This window comes from Parus major, chromosome 4, assembly GCF_001522545.3.
Source record: "Parus major isolate Abel chromosome 4, Parus_major1.1, whole genome shotgun sequence".
Taxonomy (NCBI): Eukaryota; Metazoa; Chordata; class Aves; order Passeriformes; family Paridae; genus Parus; species Parus major.
In genome coordinates, this window is record NC_031771.1 from 58,199,091 (window position 1) to 58,217,592 (window position 18,502).

At 40.0% G+C, this 18,502-nt stretch overlaps 1 protein-coding gene across 2 annotated transcripts in view; it reads right to left on the reverse strand.

The window, feature by feature from the left end:
* The window catches only part of AFAP1 (actin filament associated protein 1), a 115,051-nt gene that overhangs the window by 49,850 nt on the left and 46,699 nt on the right, over positions 1 to 18,502 (reverse strand). For both annotated transcript variants that reach the window (XM_015625584.3, XM_015625585.3), the window contains exons 2-3: positions 13,281 to 13,409; positions 8,125 to 8,222 (exon numbers count right to left, since the gene is read on the reverse strand). In XM_015625584.3, coding sequence (XP_015481070.1) covers positions 8,125 to 8,222; positions 13,281 to 13,407 — 225 coding nt within the window. In that variant the 5' untranslated portion in view covers positions 13,408 to 13,409. The remainder of the gene's footprint in view (positions 1 to 8,124; positions 8,223 to 13,280; positions 13,410 to 18,502) is intronic.

Here is an 18,502-nt window from a genome sequence, read left to right on the forward strand (position 1 = left end):
GGACAAAAGTGCTGACTTTGTGGGACATAAAGATCATATTGAGCCGTGCAACATTAGCCTAAGTGTACACAAGGAAAAGCTGATAAATATTCTTCATTTGACCTTTGCTTTGTATTCTATGGTTATTATTTCTGAGCTTGTCAGCTGGAGCCCACAAAACTGGAAGCCAAATAACGTAAAGGAAGTCTAGCAACTTATCTCCCCAACTTCTGAGCATAAAAGATCACAAAACCAGCCATTTTTGAGCTACAAAACTCAACATTTTGGAAAGGAGTAACTGTCAGTCCCACCAGAGGGGGAAACACGGCCACATGATGAGCTGTTGGTGTAGCCCCACCTGACCATCTCTGACTGCACATATGCAATTGTAGCACACATCTCAACAATGCCAGTGCTACCAGGAAAAAAAAAAAAAAAACAACAACAAAAAAACCCAGAAGGAATTCCCTGAAAAATCAACAACCAGAGTTTGACATGATGGGAGGCTCAGTAAAATGAATCCCATGAAGAGCAGAACAGGTCACCCACCAGCTCCTGCAGTGCTGAACAGACGAGGGCAAGGGGGAAAACAGTGGAAGGCAGAGGATGAGTATAAGCTCAAGTGGAACTTCTCCTTAGGGGGTGATTCTGAACAGGGACTTGAGCAGGTTTAAGGTCAAGAACAGAAGGCACACACTTGGCACACTGTCCTTCAGGGAGTGGAGGAACATCTGACACAGCCTGAGAGCGTGTCTGCTGACTCGGGGGTGAAAGCCTAATTAAAGGAATCACTGGACAAGTGATTAGTATGTACAGTGACTACAAACAGATCACAGCCTCAGAAAGCACAGCCTGATGATGGGAAACAGATCTGAACAGACTTGCTCACAATAAAGAATGAATCAGGGCGTCCTATGGCTCCACAGTTTGATCTGAAGATTGTCTGGAGAGCATTTACACATGCACCTCAGGAGGAGCTGAGTTACTATTTCACAAGATACAGCACATCTGCTCGGATACCTGAATTACCCTCTCACCTAAGAAAGGGGAAGGCAAAGATGGCAGGGAAGAGGAACAAGTGGAAACAGTAACAGAATAACACAGTACATTGACTGAGTAGAAAACCCAGCTGCTTCTTGCGTCTCTGATGGCACTGTCTGACTGGCACTGCACTCATTTGTCCAGACACAAATTGTCTCAGTTCTTGCTGCTGTATGAAATTACATTTGGGATAGTAAATAAAACCAAAAAGACTGGAGCATGGAATGAACCACTGAAAGAACAGGTGGCTGGAAAGAGTTACACCCAAACTCTGTGGAAGACTGGAGTGAAAATAAACTCCAGACTCAATGAGAGGGACAGAAGATCTAACAAAATAATTAAAAGTGAAAGCAAATGAGCCAGAAACAAAAACAAGGTATTTCTATATCATTCATAATTTATAATAAAAGATTATTACACAGCCAGCTGGAAGCATCACTCAGACAAAACAATGGACCTGACTCATGTCAAGCAAAGAGTCTGTGTCTACCAAGAAATGAAATGGGCTTTAATTAATGCTAGGGAACACTTCCATACATATTACATGAGAAAGATTAATCTGAATTTTAAGCATCATGGGGCTCTCAGTCTCAGTTGTTTATTGGGCTCTCAGTCTCAGTTGTTTATTGTGACTGTGCTCAAAGAAGTGTCTATATTCCCCAGAAAAAACAAAATCACCTTTCTCTTCCAGGAGTTAATAAGCTCATCCAAGTGTGTGACATGGCAGTGAGGACAAGGCAGTACAATGATAAAAGTGTAGGCAATGCCATTTCCACTGGAACACAATTGTCTAAGGGCCTGAGCACTGCATCAAATTAAAACAAGAGGAGACCTGATACATACTAGCCTAATTCCTTCCCCCTGTATTTGTGAACAGAACATTAATGAGCGTGACCAGGAAAACAAAAAATCTGATCCCTAACGAACAACACAGGGTGGGGGGGAGGATTTATGGACAGGTATAGCATGAAAAAATAAATGAAAAACCTGAGTTCAGAAGTCTAAGCATGCTACAATAAATGGTGGGACAATATCCTATGAAATCTGTGGCATTAGTAATTTAATAATTTTCTTATAAGGTCAAAGATCATCAGTATCTAGTTAAAAAAAGACAAAAGGGCAAATAGCTCCACAATGATCATAAAAAGAATTTGGTAAAGAAGGTCAATTCTACTCTAACTCATCCAGTTTAGACGTAAATTCCAATTAAAGGCAGCTGAGAACAGCTCATTCTGGCAGCTTAGACGAGGAAAGTTTTGAAATATGGCAATGTGTATTGCTATACAGGTAGACTATAAATTAACTGAGAAGGTAATTGCTTTAACTAAAACCTTTCTGTGATACCATTTGCAAATGGGAAATAAATCATCAACATTAATTCACCAACCTCAACAATGGAAAATGGGAATCAAGACATAGCTAACACAAAAGAGAGGTGGTGTACATTTCTTCATCCTTATTCCTTATGCAATCACATATTATATTCCACTATCCCAGTGTGCCCAGCTGGTCAAGAAGGTCAATGGCACCTGGCCTGGATCAGCAATGGTGTGGCCAGCAGGAGCAGGGCAGTGATTGTCCCTCTGCACTTGGCACTGGTGAGGCCACACCTCAAATCCTTTTGGGCCCCTCACAAGAAAGACACTGAGGTGCTGGAGTGAGTCCAGGGCAAGAGCTGGAAAAGGGTCTGGAACACAAGTTTTAAAGGCTGTGGGAGCTGAGGGTGTTTAACCTGGAGAAAAGGAGGCTCAGGAGAGACCCGAGCCCTCACCTGAAAGGAGGATGTAGCCAGGTGGGGTCAGTCTCATCTCCCAGGTAACAAGCAACAGGACAAATTTAACAATCCCAAGTCATGCCAGGGGAGGCTCAGATATTAGGAGAAATGTATTCAGCAGAGGGTGGTCAGGCACTGAAACAGGGAAGCAGTGAAGTCACCACCACTGGAGCAATTTAAAGCCATGCAGATGTGGCACGTGGGGACATGTTTAGTGGTAGCTTTAGGAAAACAGTTGGACTCAATGATGTTAAGGGTCTTTTCCAACCTAAATGATTCTGATTGTATGTCCAGAAGACTGCTGTTCTGGTCACATATGATCAAAGTACATGATCCTGATAGCAGGCACTCAGGAGAAATACTGATATTGGTCACCAGCACTAAACCATAACTCAGAATAAAACTGATAGATCCTTTCTTATACAGTGGAATGAAATGAAATCTGAGAGGAATATGATTTGGATTACAAAGGATATCTGAAGCACACATATCATGGTGAAGGAAAAGCTCCTACTTAAACACAAATACTGGCAATGAACACTGGGATGGCGGAACAACTTTGAAATAGTGGGTTAAAGAAACCTAAATGCTAGTAAATAGATTTTGATAGGTTTCTGAAAGGGTTAGTATTTTATCACTGCCTGCAGTAAGAGTAACTGCACTGATAATTTAAATAGGCTTCTTTACTTGTTCCTTCATTAAGGAAGAATTACTCAGATCTGTTCAAGCTGAAGCTTGAATGAAACAAATTAATATTTGTTAAATTTATTTTTTTGGCTTTTGACTCTTCTTTAAGGAAAGAACCTGAAAACTAACACTATCTTAAGATCATCTTTAAAGAGGAACTGTGAATAACAACTGTTTTTCAGTGTAAGAAGAAAAAGGTAGATGAAACCGGGATTCCCAAGTACCCACCTGACACATGGACCCCTTGCTTCTGTCATGGCACTTTTCTCACAGTACACTTTAGAAAAAGCTCAAAAACTGGCACTTTTTTTGTTTCTGTGCAAGGAATTATTAATATAATTGGTGATATATTGCCTCAATAATCCTTTAAATTTCCAGGTGATTTTTCTTCTTCTCCAAGGACACTGTCTCCTTTCAGCATTTTCTAATAAATATCTAAGAGTTTACCTGACAGGCAGCCAGATAAAGGGAGGCTGTAAAATCATTTCTCCACAATAGGAAACCCATTTATATGAAGCACTCCTACAGAGTGACTGTGCATTGTGCAGGAATGGGTTGGAGGAAGATGACCCATTCTTTTGATTCATAGCTGCAGGGTTCTGGAATTTTGCTAAACATTTGTTGCAGTTAAATAATTATTAAATTGTCAATATTCCAAGAAAAACAAAACATACACTTGATTTCACCGTGAAAATCAGGCAAAATAGCTAAGTGTGCTGTTTGTGTTTGATTTTGTTGGACAGCACAGTGCAATGAAATCACCAACTGTCAGATGTAAAATGACAACCAAATGCTTGGAGGCTGGAAGTATTCTGTCACTGTCATGCTGTGCATCATTTATGCCAGTAATCCTCAGGCACATCTGAGCAGCAGGACACGCCAGATATTATCCTCCTGCCTGAGTGGAAAATGTACTTCAAGCAGCTTGGTGATAGTGCAATGATGGGACCCCAGGTGTTAAACCACCAGCAGCACTCTGAAGCACGCACAGAGCCTTGGCTGTGTTACTCCCCCAAAGCCATCACCGAGCTCTGCTTCGTGCTTGTCTGGAGCAGGGGAAAGCCCTAAAGGCAGCTGCTGATGTAGAGGTGGATGGGGCAGGCTGAAGACAAGCCCTGGCAGTGAGCAGGTTCAGGAAAGGAGAACAGATCCATCTCAAACACAGTGACCTCCTGCTCTGCAGCTGACCCACACAAAGCTTCAGAGCAGCACATCCCTGCTGGCAAGCCCAAAGTCATGCACCCAGACACCTGGGCTCTCAGCTCTGTGGAGGGACTCAGCCCTGCCCTTGAGCTTCACATGCTTTATCTGCACTCCACTCTGCCAGCCACCTAAAACAGCTGCACACACAGACTAAAGCAAGAGGGGGTTTGGGCTTTCTATGCCTGACAGAAAGTCTGCTAGACCAAATGTAGCCAAGGAAATGTATACAAAAGAGAATTACTAAGAGACTGTGTGCTCAGTGATTTTCTTAATTCAAGTATACCTAAGGCCCAACTTTGTCCCTCAACTTTGTCCCTTCAAAGCCCACTGAGTCCAGGAAAACTCTCCAGGCTCTAATGTGTTTTACTAACTGGAGACTTTGTTTAAACTGTTAACAGTATGTCTCTTAATAAAATGAATTTTATCCTCTTTGTTCATGGGCTGATGAATAATAAAACTGATAGAAGATTTGGCCTGAGTAAATATGCAGGTCTATTTACAGATTTACAAAGGAAACCTTGCACAGCACCTGCCCACACATAATTCTGGCTCCTGGCACTACTTTAAGGAGTATTGAATTCCTTCCCACCCACACATCTTTACACAAGTAGAAACTTAAACACCAATTCAGACTAAACATTTTTGAATGCAGAAATCCCTGAGTGAAATAAAGAGAAACAGTGGTGTAAATGAACCTTTAATTTTCATCACATCCAATAACTGATGGGCTAAACCAGAGATTTTAAAACAGTGTATAGTTTATTTGAAGTTATTGATTCCCACTTCCAGCAAATTCCTGCTTCATCAGCACAATGTGTTTTCATTGGAGGCTGAGACCATCACTAGATATTACTTAGCAAGTGGAAAAAACCTTCTGTCCTGAATAGCTGTCAGAAGGAGGTGCCATACAGAATGACTTCTGAATTGCCATGTGAAGAAGGGCAACCAGCAGCAGGATATTCTCTGGGCCCAGGGAATTTTTTCCACTCAGCTTTGAAAACACCGTCTATGAAAAGTGGCTAGGAAAGGTAGCTCAGTATTTTTATCACTGCAATTATGTATCATTAAGAGATTGGCATCAGCTACAAATTTTTAGGACTCCATTGATTCAGGGTGGATGGAAAATCACCATACAAGAGCAGTAATGGATGGGAGTATTAGATCTTGGCCACTGTCACTAATGTCCTGTGTTTGAAAAGAAGGATGATCTCTGAACATATCAATAAAAATAAGGATTTAACAGAGAGACATCAAATAGTGAAGGGTTTCCAGGAAACAGCTAGTGATCAAATTCATTATATCAATGTGACCTCAGGAGAAGAATTCAAAGTCAGACTGGGGTCTGAGCTTACCATAGTGTTGAAAGGATAAAAAGCTGATGGTTCTGTCTTTCCCTTCTGATTCCTCTGGTCTTTAGCAGGTTAGCAGCAGTATGTCATCTTTTTCACAAATTACAATGTGCTACCATATTAAAAGAGCACCACTTGTAACCTGTATTTGGGTACTGCAAGTCAATGAGAGGCTTGGGACATCTCCTGGCTCGTCTCATAGTGACACTGACACCAGAAAGGGAGGTGAAATCCACCATTGCTGCTGACCAGCAGCAGAATTGCAGAAACCCTGGCTTCTAACACCATGGAAAAACTTGATGAACTCATTGAGGTGCAAACATCCACAGTGCTACAGGCAGGGCACAAGGGAGGGGTCACAAGCTTGAGCAATGCTCAGACTACACTTTGCCAGGCTCAACATGGGAAGACCACACTGCAGACCAGCCAGCTCCAGCACTGTTGGCTTCCATGGTGATTGCCAATATCTCAGACAGTATCTCAGAGGAATATTTTTGTTATGAAAAAATCCAAAATTAACTACTGCAAAAGCCAGTGCTGACCTCCTGGACCTAATTCATACTTAACACTGTTTCACTTGCTGTAGCTGTACCAACTTTAGGGGAATTTACACATTAGTGTATGGGAAAGGAAAAGGAGATTGGTTGTCTTAAGAAAAACAGCTTAAATCTCCAGAGCCAAACTGAACCCACACAAATGTAAAATAATGAGGATCTCAGATGGTTTCAGTTTATGAAGGTGGTACCTGAAGTCTACATTTCAAAGGCATGTGCATTTTGCATAATTTTCCTGCTTCTTCTGAACCCTTTCCTTTGTAATTTATGCTGTGTGTATTTTGAATTAAATAAAAATAATCAGTTTCTGGCACTGTTAACCATGAAATGGATTCTCTAAGTTTCACTGCATATTAATAAGACTTCTTTTGCATCCCTTAAATATATGCATAATTAATTTACAGTCACAAACCTAAAGCTGGCATTGCTTAGAGAGAAAGTAAGATTAAGGTATTCCATACAAGACATGTTTGCTGTGTTTTCTACTTTTTTCTGCAGTCCATAGCATTTTACAAAAGGCTGGCCAGGAGTTCAGTTTGATAAATTAGTTCTTATGTTCATGAAATGCTACTGGCTTATAGATCCCTCAGGACCAGGGATAAATGTGATAACAAAATAACACACTAAAATGAGGCAGAACATCAGCCATCCAGTTACTCTGGCCCTGTAAGCTGCATCTGTGCTTCCTGAGTCAATGCATGTGGGTCTCCACGGATGGTCCTTATCCTTTTGCACAACATTTTCCACACAAGAGTAAAGAGATGAATACTTCATCAGTATCAGTTCAACCTTCAACAGGCTAAACCACAATATGCTTACATTTCTCTAAAAAAATGTTGAAAATGTTTCTTTCTTCATCATATCTACTGTAAAGTCAGTTTGAGGGAAGCATTGAAACTTGTTTACAGTTTTTCTTCTATAACAAGACAGCTGCTCCCAACTGGAGGACTGAATTACAGATCTCAATTAGTATCTTTGCTATAAACAGCTCTTAGAGTAAGTGCATCTGCTTGATCTGAGGGGAATTTCCTACACAGAGACCAGGCAGGAAAGGCACTAAAGACTTTATTCCAAAATAAGGAAGTATTCTTTCTTCATTTTAAAACATTGTACCTTCATTTTTCAGCTACTTAAAAGAGTCATCTCCTGAGGTTTGCTCCAGGAAATGTTACCAATAAAAGGGCAAGAAACTGTCCGGGACCAGGGGGCTTGGCCAGGCCAACCTCCAACATAGGACAGGTCAGCCTTTCAAATTAAGGCTATGTTGCTCAGACTTTTGTCTGAATTTTGAAAATCTACAAGGATTCCCATTCCAGAGCCCTTGCAAGTGACCTATCCCCAGGTTTATTTCACCACAGGGAATTTTTTGACATATCTTCTGCAGGCTGAACCAAATTCCCTCAACCAAAGCAGAGGTGAGAAGAATAATTATTTCTTTGGACTTGAAGGCTCTTTTCCCTTGTAACCATTCCTGTTAGAATTTACCATAAATACACTGTCTCTTGTGTATATTTATATAATTAAATGTAACACTCACCAGCCACTGCTGAGGTATTTCTGGCAGAGGCATTTGAGGAGGCGCCGGCAAACTGTTGGTGACTTCTTGCTTCTGGACATGTTCTTTTATTTCTAAACCTGTGGAAGAGCAACAAACATCACTTAATATCTCGGTGGATGCAAATGGGATGTTTTCTCCACATTTGGATCGCATGTCTGCCTGTCACACACTGAAATCTGGCATCCACCTCCCAAGTGCAGTTACTGAGGCAGGACTGGAAGAATGCTGGGAATTCAGGAATTTAATCAAGCAGAACAAACACATACTTGGTCTATATGATAATGACATATATGCTGTTTGGATCAACAAATAGCAGACATTGAAAAAAGATTACAGGAAATCATTCTGAACTGCCCATCCATCTCAAACTCAAAGACTTAACATTCAAACATGCTGACAGGTGCCTGCCAGATAAAAACATTTACTGGGGGAACATACCACGTTTGAAAACATCCCAGTGGCACCACACAGTGAATACAACAGGGCAGTATGTGACTGGCTGCCTTTTTTCAGTGGAGAGGAACAACAGATGTTCCCATGGCACATTTTGGTTGGGAAAAGCCATCATGCAGAAAGAGCCCCAAAACATCTTTCATGCCACAAGAATGGAGAAGAGGGTAGAAGAAGAGCCCCTGTCTGCTTTTCCTGGAAGTGATGGTGACAGCTCTTTGGCCAAGTCCCCAGTGCCCATGTTCCCTGGGCTCCCTGCCACCACCAGCACCTCTGATGGTGAGCAAAGGTGTGAGTCCAAGTCCCAGGGCATGTGGGATGCTGTGACACCCCAGCCTGGAGCACTGCTGAGGGACACTGCCCTGACCAATTCACCATTAACAGAAATGCACACTGAGCATGTTTTCCCACCATTTCCTTCTTACTAATATTTTATTTTAATAACGTTGTCGTTTTCCAGGTAAATTTGAAAAGGGAAAAGAATGAATGTAAAAGTTGCTTTGAGGGTCCTTTGCATCATTGTTGCATCTCCCTCACAGGGACAAGAGGACAACTCACTCTGTGTTTTTGGCACAACAATTTAAATCACAGTTGAACTCCCTTCATAGAAACATGATATTGTTTATTCATCTAAATATCAAAAGAAAATTAGGGTGCATCTCCTCAACATTCTGGCAAAAATTCAGTCCACAGATTGTACCCTGTTTAACCCTAGACTGAATTAAGTTCCTAGTGTTTAGTTGCATTTTTAAAATATATATTTACACAGTCAAATGGATGCCTTTTGGTCAAGATCATATAATTCTCAAAAATGTAATCAATGATGAAACATTTCTTGTCATAATATCCCAGTCCCACTGGCTGTGAAGTCATGGGTTGAAAAACAACACTGATATATTAAACTGTCTCTAAAGACTACAGATTCTTCTTTCTTCCTACAAATCAAGAGAGTGATTAGTCTTGGGAAACATTCCTTTATTCTTTTTTTTCCAGTATAATTTTCACTTGTTGTTCTTTATGTAGGATGAGTGATGAGTCCATATTATGAGTGCCACCCATATCCAAGTCTCCCGTGCTTTCCATAACATCCAAAAGTCATATATAAAGGGATTTTTACTGAAAAAAATCCAAACTATTCCAAGTGAATATTATTTCCTCTGTAAAACTGTTTTTCCCCAGTTTTTGTCTATGTGTGTTTAAACAAGAACCTGCTTTAACATTTAATTTCTTCTACCAATTTACACTGCAAAAGGAGTGTAAATTGGTAGAAGCCTAAACTACAGGTTTAGGGCATCAGGTCCTGTTTAGAAAAACAGGCAATGTTGACAGTTGTATGAAATTACTAAATCCAGCAACAGTCCTTACTCCAAAATAAACTCTTTGTGTCTTTGTTTTTTAGAAGAAAGTCTGAGTTTTAGAATGAAATGCCAAGTGTTTTCTTCAGACCTACAATACACTGGACACGCCAAGGCTCAGGAAGAAAAATAAGGCTGATAGTTCTGCCAGCTATTCCGAGTAACCACTGGTTTGGACGCAGGGCAGGTTGAGGCCAAGCAGCTACAACCTGAAGAACACATCTGCCCAGCCCAGTTCTCTCTGCTTGACAGACATTAGATGGAGAAAACAGTGGGCATTTGGGGGAGATGGAACAAAACAAGGCAAAAAGATTTCTAAAGAATTCCCCAAGTAAGAATTCACTCAGTTTGAAGTGTTTTACTGAAACCCAACCAGCCCACTACCGTAATTTCTATACCTTTACAGAGAAAACATAATTGCTCATTTCCAGACATTCTAAAAAAGCCCACCTGCTCCCAGCTCCCCAGATCCATCATTACCATTTCCCATTGATCTTACATGGTTTTCTCCTGTAATCAAAAAAATCTTGTTGAATTCACCCTGTTGATTTTTGCAAATGCAGCTAAAGAGCTTGAACTCAGCATAGTCCTCAAGCCTCTTAAACTGTGCCAGCAACCCAAGAGCTCTCGTGGAGCTGTGTGGGTGGAGTAAAACAACAATTCAAAAAACAGACTCCAAATGATAGTTCATCTTAGAGTACTGTGGGTTTATGCATCTTTTATTGCTTTCAATTTTAATGAAGAGATGAATAGTTTCAAAGGGATGGGAGAACTGAATGTTACAACTGATAAAAAAAGCAGCAGGGTCGGCTCCAGTAAAGTACATGACTCCCTGGGTAGTTTCAACACGCTCAAGGCCAGGCTGATGGCACAGCTCCCAAGGAGGCAGCTCCTCTCCTTCCCTGCCTTGTTCCTGTCCCTGCACCAACCTCTCCTCTGAGCCAGCAAAAGCATGTGTGTGCCCTTAGGATGAACCAGACCAGGGAAGCGACCCTGGTTAGGACTAAACCAGCAAAAAAGCAAGTAATTGTTTGTGCTAGCAGAAAGGAAGAGGCAATACATGAGTAGCCTGGGGAGAGAAACTGGATGCTTTTTTAGAGGCCATGCTGGCTTTAATTCTATTCAATTACATAAACTAGAGTTTATAGACATATAAATCATAGTCCTATGATCTCTTATTTAACTGAACTCTGGGGTTTCCTTAATTCTAGTTTGAACTAGAGCATATCTTTTAGCAAAATATTCCATCTTGATAAGATGCCAGCAATGGTATGCAGAACTTGCTAACTTCTTCCATTAGTTCATAGCTTCAATGCTCAAAACATGTGCTTTATTTCCATTTTGAAACAAACATTTAACCATTGCACTTACTGTTGTGTAAATCTAGGAGCTTGTTCTCAGTCATTCCTTTTCTACATAAAGATTAATTATGACACCTCATTTTGGATAATTTGAAGGCATATTTCTGGATCCTTTAATCACTTTAACAACATTTCTTTGAAATGTCTACATTTGATCTCCTTGAATGAAGGCACTAGAGGTGAGTAAAACGTTCCAGTAACAACTGCACTGAGGCAAGCCCTACCAATTAACACATGGATCTCACAGGGATCTTGGTGATGGATGGATCCTGTAATTGGATGAAATGGATCTTGTTACAGAGCCTGCAATAGGCTTTAAAACCTAAATGGTAGGTGCTGAATAGGGGAAATCTATGGTTCTGGGGTCCTCTTATCTGTCACCACATGTAGAGACACAGACTGAACACACCTAGGAAGGTGCCCTGGCACACAGAAATTGATATTCACACAGTTAAGACCATTCACCCTCAAACTGATTTTGAACTGTCTATAAGGAGCAGCTCTTTGCCCAAGCTAACTCCATCATGCCTAGGAACTGATGGAGGTGACAAATCAGCTCAGGCAAAACCAATGCAAGGATCACTCCACAATCTAATAGCATAAATAATTGAGCTCTAGAAGCCAGAAACATATTCAGCACTGTGAAATGAAGGGCTTTTTGCCCTGGAACACCATCCACGATCCCAAAAGAAAAAATCTGACAACCTTTCCCCATGTTTTCAAAGTTGGCAACAGAGTGACAGCTGACTTCTAGAAAAAGTCAAATGTTTTTCTTAATAAATCTAGTTACAGAGATTGCAAGATCAACATGCAGTGTCAGCTCAGCATTGCTGAGGTTCTTCTAGTAAAATACAGCTGTTTCTAAACACATATAACTGCAGGTCCACAGCTACAGATTTTTGGGGAGTTTACTGTATTTTGATGAGCTTTTGTAGCATGAAGACCCCTTCAACAATATGAGAAATTGGTATCTGCCTTGTTCTCTCCATATGAAGTAGAAATAGTGGTGGGTCTTTAAGAATGTCAGACAATCATTACTTTAAAGATCTCCTTAGACTTGAATCCCATGGCAAAAACTATTTCTTTAATAAATGGGGGCAAAACTGCATCAAACAAGACCATATTTTTTTAGCAGCAGAGAAGAAACAAATCATGAGAAATATAGCTGCTCACAATGTGACATTTTTCTTCAACAAAGTCTGGTATTTTTCAAAACTCTAAACTGGGGGTTTACACAGGCAGTACTGTCAAATGTAGTGGAGACAGAGGTCTAAGAGCCCAGATGTCACTGCACACAGCAAAGTGTGGTCAAACATACAAGGGGAAAAACAGAAAAAATCATGAGGAATGTTCTTCACTAAAGTTCTGTGGAAAGGTTCCTGTACACAGTGAATCACTTATGTTGCACTCAGTTCCATAATCTTGATGGAGACAAGGAATTGTGCAATAGAAATGGTTTTAGATAGGAAGAAAACAAGAAAGTGAGTCTAATTGCAAAATGCAATCCAAACATTCTGACAACCATTTCCTATCCCTGGCTTGGCACTCCTGTATGAGTTATGCACCAGACTCCACCTCAGTATCAAGCTTTTTGATGGATTTGGGTCATTTGACACAGATGAAACAGTGCTGTGGGCAGCACTCCCTGACATCAAAACTCACAAACAGCATTACTGGCACAAATTACATGAAGTAGCCACTCTACCAGCAGAAGTTAAAACATTCTACCTAGGAAATAATTCTGTGTCTGGGTTCACCCATGTGCACCCAACATACTTCTCAGTGTGCCTTTTACTGTATTTTACTGTGGGACACAAAGGAAAGCATTCAGGAAAGTTACACTTTGGCTTCACCCAGCCTTTCTGTCTTGCTTCAATTTAGGGCTTGTCTTCAGCTCTTAAAGTTATTTCACTGAGCACAGACCTATTCTGTGCATTCTGCAAGTGAGAAAACACACCCCAGCACTGACCTTTTGATGACTGTATCCTCAGGAGAATGTTAGTTATTACTGCCTTCTTCTCCCTGACAGTGGAAGTTAGATATTCATGGTCCAGAAGTTCAAGAAACAGGCGCAGCTCAACTATTAACTCTTCCATGGCTGAAAGACAAAAGAATTTTTTTTCTGAAAATATTTTTCTGAAAAGTTCCACTGGAAAAAAAGGATAAGAGTTAATTCTCATTTCTCTACATTCATAGTTATTTTCTAGCATTTCTTTAAAATGTATGGTCCTCCCTGATGAAAAGAGACTTAAACATTATTAAACATTAACAGAACCAACAGAATAATCCATTAGTGAGCACTGCTGGCCTTTATAACATTTGTTTCCAAACTGAAAGACACGTCTTTTCACATGACACATGATGAAGCCAGCACCAGACAAGTTAGACAATAATAGAACTATTCCTAGTTCCACAAGGAATGGTGGCCCCTGGCTTTTCTCTGCCACTCTGCTTTCCCCCACCCATTAACAAACTGCAAAATAAATTTAAAGCTTGGTAAAGCTTCTAGAATTTATTTATATCTAGTATTCATAGGTATTTTAATGAATCTTTCCTTCATCTCTTTCCTTCCGTTTGCTGTGGGAAGAAATAAGAAGTATTCTTTTTTTTGCAGTGATTTTTCTTTTTTATGCTCTCCAAAGACAAGCTCCCAATATGTCAGGTATTTTTTTATTACTCCCCAGATTCCGCTCAATGCATTTCACATTTCATCTTATTCTATTATTCCAGATCTCAAAGCTTTCCAACTCACTCTAGAAAAAATTACATTCCTTCTCTCTTTCCCAGTGCTTGTCAATTTTTTAATCAATGAACTTCATAAGCACAGTTCTACTTTTTGCCTTTCAAGCTATCCCTTAAGTTTTCCATCTTCCTAAGAACTGCAGTAGCTCAGGCCATACATATAAACACCTTTGTTACAGCCTGATCATATGATATCTCTTCATCAGGTTTATGAAGAAACCCAGGGTATAGAACCACATTTTCATGCTTCAGTTCTCTCATAATTCTGAGATTCTCTGATCCCCTCACTTAAGGGGATGTACTACTTACAGTTTTGTGACATCATTCCAAAATGCCTCCACTTAAATTTTTCGCTACTTAATCACATTTGTTTTTACAGCCTTTTCAAGGTCTGACTGGGCAACTGCTGCTAAGCCCCTTCAGACCTCTAAAAGGTACATTCTTTGCTGCTTACTCCCTTACCAGCTCTTCCCTACACCTACAACCTTTCTGATACAATTGTTTACCCAAGTGAACCTGGAATCCTTTCTTCCATTTCTGAGAATGTGTCTGGATGCTTAAACAGCCTTTGCTTGAGATGCATTTGCTTTACCCTGCATTTGGGAACAGCTCAGTGCAGGGAAGCCTGCAGATGTCAGCTACACTCCTGCAAGGGACTCTTGGCCTATTCTTGTCTCCAAGAAATGTAGGTTTTCACATTCCTTTGGAGACTGTACCTACACTCTGACTGCTTTGGCAAAGCCAACAAACTGCTAGCAAGAACAGAAGATGTGCCAGTCAGTAATACCAGGGCATGAACACAGCTTAACAAAGAAATCCCTGAAGCAGTACTCTTGGGCAAGTATTTTCATAGAATCATTTAGGCTGTAAAAGACTTTTAAGATCATCAAGTCCAACCACTAAACCATGTCCATAAGCACCTCATCGACGTGTTTATCATTGACAAGTTTGCCACTTTCCTGGGCAACTGTTCCAATGTTTGACCATTGCTTCATGGAAGGAATTTTTTATAATATCCAATCTAAACATCCCCTGGTGCAAACTGAGGGCATTTCCTCTCATCCTGTCGCTTGCTGCTTGGGGGAAAACACCGACACCCACCTGCCTACAACCTTCTTTCAGGTAGTTGTAGGCGATGTCCACAATGAATCCCATTTTCTCCAGTCTAAACAATCTCAGCTCCCTTAGATACTTCTCCTTAAGACTTGTGCTCCAGAACCTTAACCCTTAATTTTCTCAAAGACACTATTCATTTGTACATACAAATCCATCCTGCCCAAGTTTTTCTTGGTGATGATATTCCTGCCCAAGTTTTTCTTGGTGATGATATTCTTTTATTCAACTGAGCAGTAGCACTGCTGTTACATAAACTGTCCACATTTTCAGAAACTATATTTCCCAAAGGCTTTGACAAGATATTGGCAGGAAGAGGGTATTTAAAACGACAGGAAAACTGTCTGTGTCACTTCACAATGTAGCTCATTAAAAACATTCCATGGCTACAATGATAATTTTTTTTTTCTATCACATTTGTAACTGTCTAGGCTCCCTAGAAGTCTGTCAGAAATCCAAAGTATTTCACAATAACCCTATTACTTTCAGAGTTGTTCAAATTATGAAACAACAACATATATACAGCATACAGCTTTCTGAAGCACAAAGGCATGGGTTCAGATTTGCAAAGTGGTAAGTGATCATGAGACTCTAGGACAAATAAAAAGACCATAAGAACAAAAAAAAATAATACCCAAATAATGAGCTCTTATTTTTTTTCTCAAATTATACAGTTTAGAGATAATATATTCCATTCTGTGTATAGTGGTCTCCACTTTAAAGTATGCTTTGAATATAAAATGCATTAATATTGTTCATTTTAGTTACAGAATATATGAATATTTTAATAGTTACTTGGTATGATATATGCTTTCAAAAGCTATCATTACCATACAATCTAGGCAATCACTGTGAACCCTAATCAGTATGCAGTACCAGAAATATATATTTTTCAAGCAGTTCTACAGCTATATTTATTGTTAGTAATTGCAATTACTGTTAGTAATTGCATATATTACTGCACTAATATTTCTTTGCAATGCCATGTTTCCTGGTTTCTTTAAGGCGAGGGACTCTAAATAGGCTGAAAGGGAGCTCTCCCTTCACCTCTTTGCCAAAGAATACCATATGCCACAGTCACCTCATTTTTTGCTGAGAACCTTCACTTCTAGTAAGGGAAAAAAAGGATGAAAGCATCAGATACCTTTGATATGCAAAGTGTACACAACTGTGTCAAGTTCTCAGAAATTATCAGATCCTTGTTCTCAGGATCTTATATTCTAATATAAACAGATGGATTGCACAATGAGAAATGAAAACAGAGCAAGAGGGAGTGGCTAGAGAAGGAGACAGGGAAGCAAGAGGACAAGAGATAGGAAACCTCTACTGGAGAGACTTGTGGGAGCTGGCACCAGCCCAAATCTCTCCTGATTGTACCATAAATGTGTGGCTTTTCTCTATGTCTTAGGAGGAAATCTGCAGTCCCTGGAGACCCCTTCCCATTGACCTAATGACCAGCCCACCAAAGGTACTGGAAGCAATTTAATTGCCCCAGCGAGGATTTAAAAACCAAAGCTTTGGTTAGGATGGGTAAGAGGATGGGAAGATGAACCTGATGCCGGTGAGGCAATACTTGAAAACATGCCAAAACACAGCCTTAGCGACACGTCCACATGCCCTGGTGTCCAGCCCTGCAGCCCACAGGTGCAGCAGTGCATCCCCAAGGAATACACAGCATGGCAAGACTTGCTCCTCCTGCCTCGGGAAGCTCACAGGTCTGTGACACTGACTTCAAGCCATAAATGCTAATTCTCTCTTTTAGTGTGACAACAGAATGAAATTGTTAGCAGCTGTTAAAAAAACGCTAGACATCAACACTTAGACATTGTTTCTAACAGGATTAAATTAGGGATGTATTTTCTTTTGTGGGAGTTAATAGCATCATAAATATGATGAAGTGTGAAGGAAAAAAGTTCTGAATTTCTCTTCATATACGTATTGATACTGAACATCCAAAAGGAAAGAAGGGAAACAGTGTTCCCAGCTAGCAAGAAACACTCTTTCCACTTATCCCAAAAGCATACTTTCCTCTGTTAGTACTTTTGCTGCTTAAGGAAAGAGGAAAAACACTGCCATGGAGTGTATTGAAATAAAGTATTGACAACTCTTTTTCCAAGAGGGCAACAAATAAACTTGTATGTTCAGGGGAAGAAACAATTTTCCCTGTTGTCAATCCTTGGCTGATTTTCTGGATTAAAAAATCTTATTTACTCCTTCCTAGAAATGTGATGATGTGCTCACAAAAAAAAAAATAAAAATAAAAAAAATAATGGAACTGAGTAACAGAAAATCTACATATTTTCAGTAAGCAATCATTTCTTAAATGGAGACTCAAAAGGAGCGGGTGATGCAAGTCCCAAAGAAAAACATACTCCTCCAGTGAGAGATTACCCTTGGAAATCTGACATCACCACAAAGAAAGAATAATAATCAGAAGAAGGCTCTCAAAAAGGGGCCAATTTATCTGACAGTTTTGGCTGTATTCTCATTGCCAAAGGAATTACTGGTAAGTGGCAGGTGGTGAAAGGCAGGGTGGAGCCCAGGGATAGCAATCACAACAGTAAGCTGATTCTAGCTTGACTGAGGAGCAAAATCACATTCCATATTAAATGATGAGGAGTCCATTCTATGCTCAAAAGGAGTTATAGGCCCCTAATGGGTCGCTGTAATTGCCATGCACAAATAAAAAAACAATGATAAATCCAGAAGGGTTTCCAAGACCAGCTCTCAGGAATTTTAAAGTTTTTCAAATGGCAGCACATAAAAACTATATACACAAGCCAGCAACAGAATACACCAAGGTAAAAATAATCAGAGAAAGGCAATTACATCACACTGCAGACTTTGTTCCAAACCAGAACTAAAACCAAATGGGACTAAAAATGCATGATGATGCAATTATTCTAAATCTATCTTTACGGGTACTAGCCTATAACCATTTTTTAAAATAATATAGTTTTCACTTCCAGTTGATTAGAAAAAAATCGTAGGGGTGGTTCTGTATCACATGTATGGTTTCAAGTTTGCTTAAACCAGAAGAAATAACCAGAATGAGCTCATTAGAAAAATGGTCAGATTGTTTTTGCTCAGCAATTACAGTATTTCTTAACCTTGCCATAGCACAAATGACCTGAAAGGTTTTTTTCAGTTGACTAATATACATTAGTGAACTTTTAAAGAAAAAGAAATGCAAGTCCAGAGAGGAGGACAGGAAGTATGTTTATTAATTATTGTGTTGTCCATACAGCACAAACCTCCCACACAGAGCAACTTTACTTCCATGCTTGCATGTCTGTTATAAATGCATTTATGAAAATACATAAGTATACAAATCTA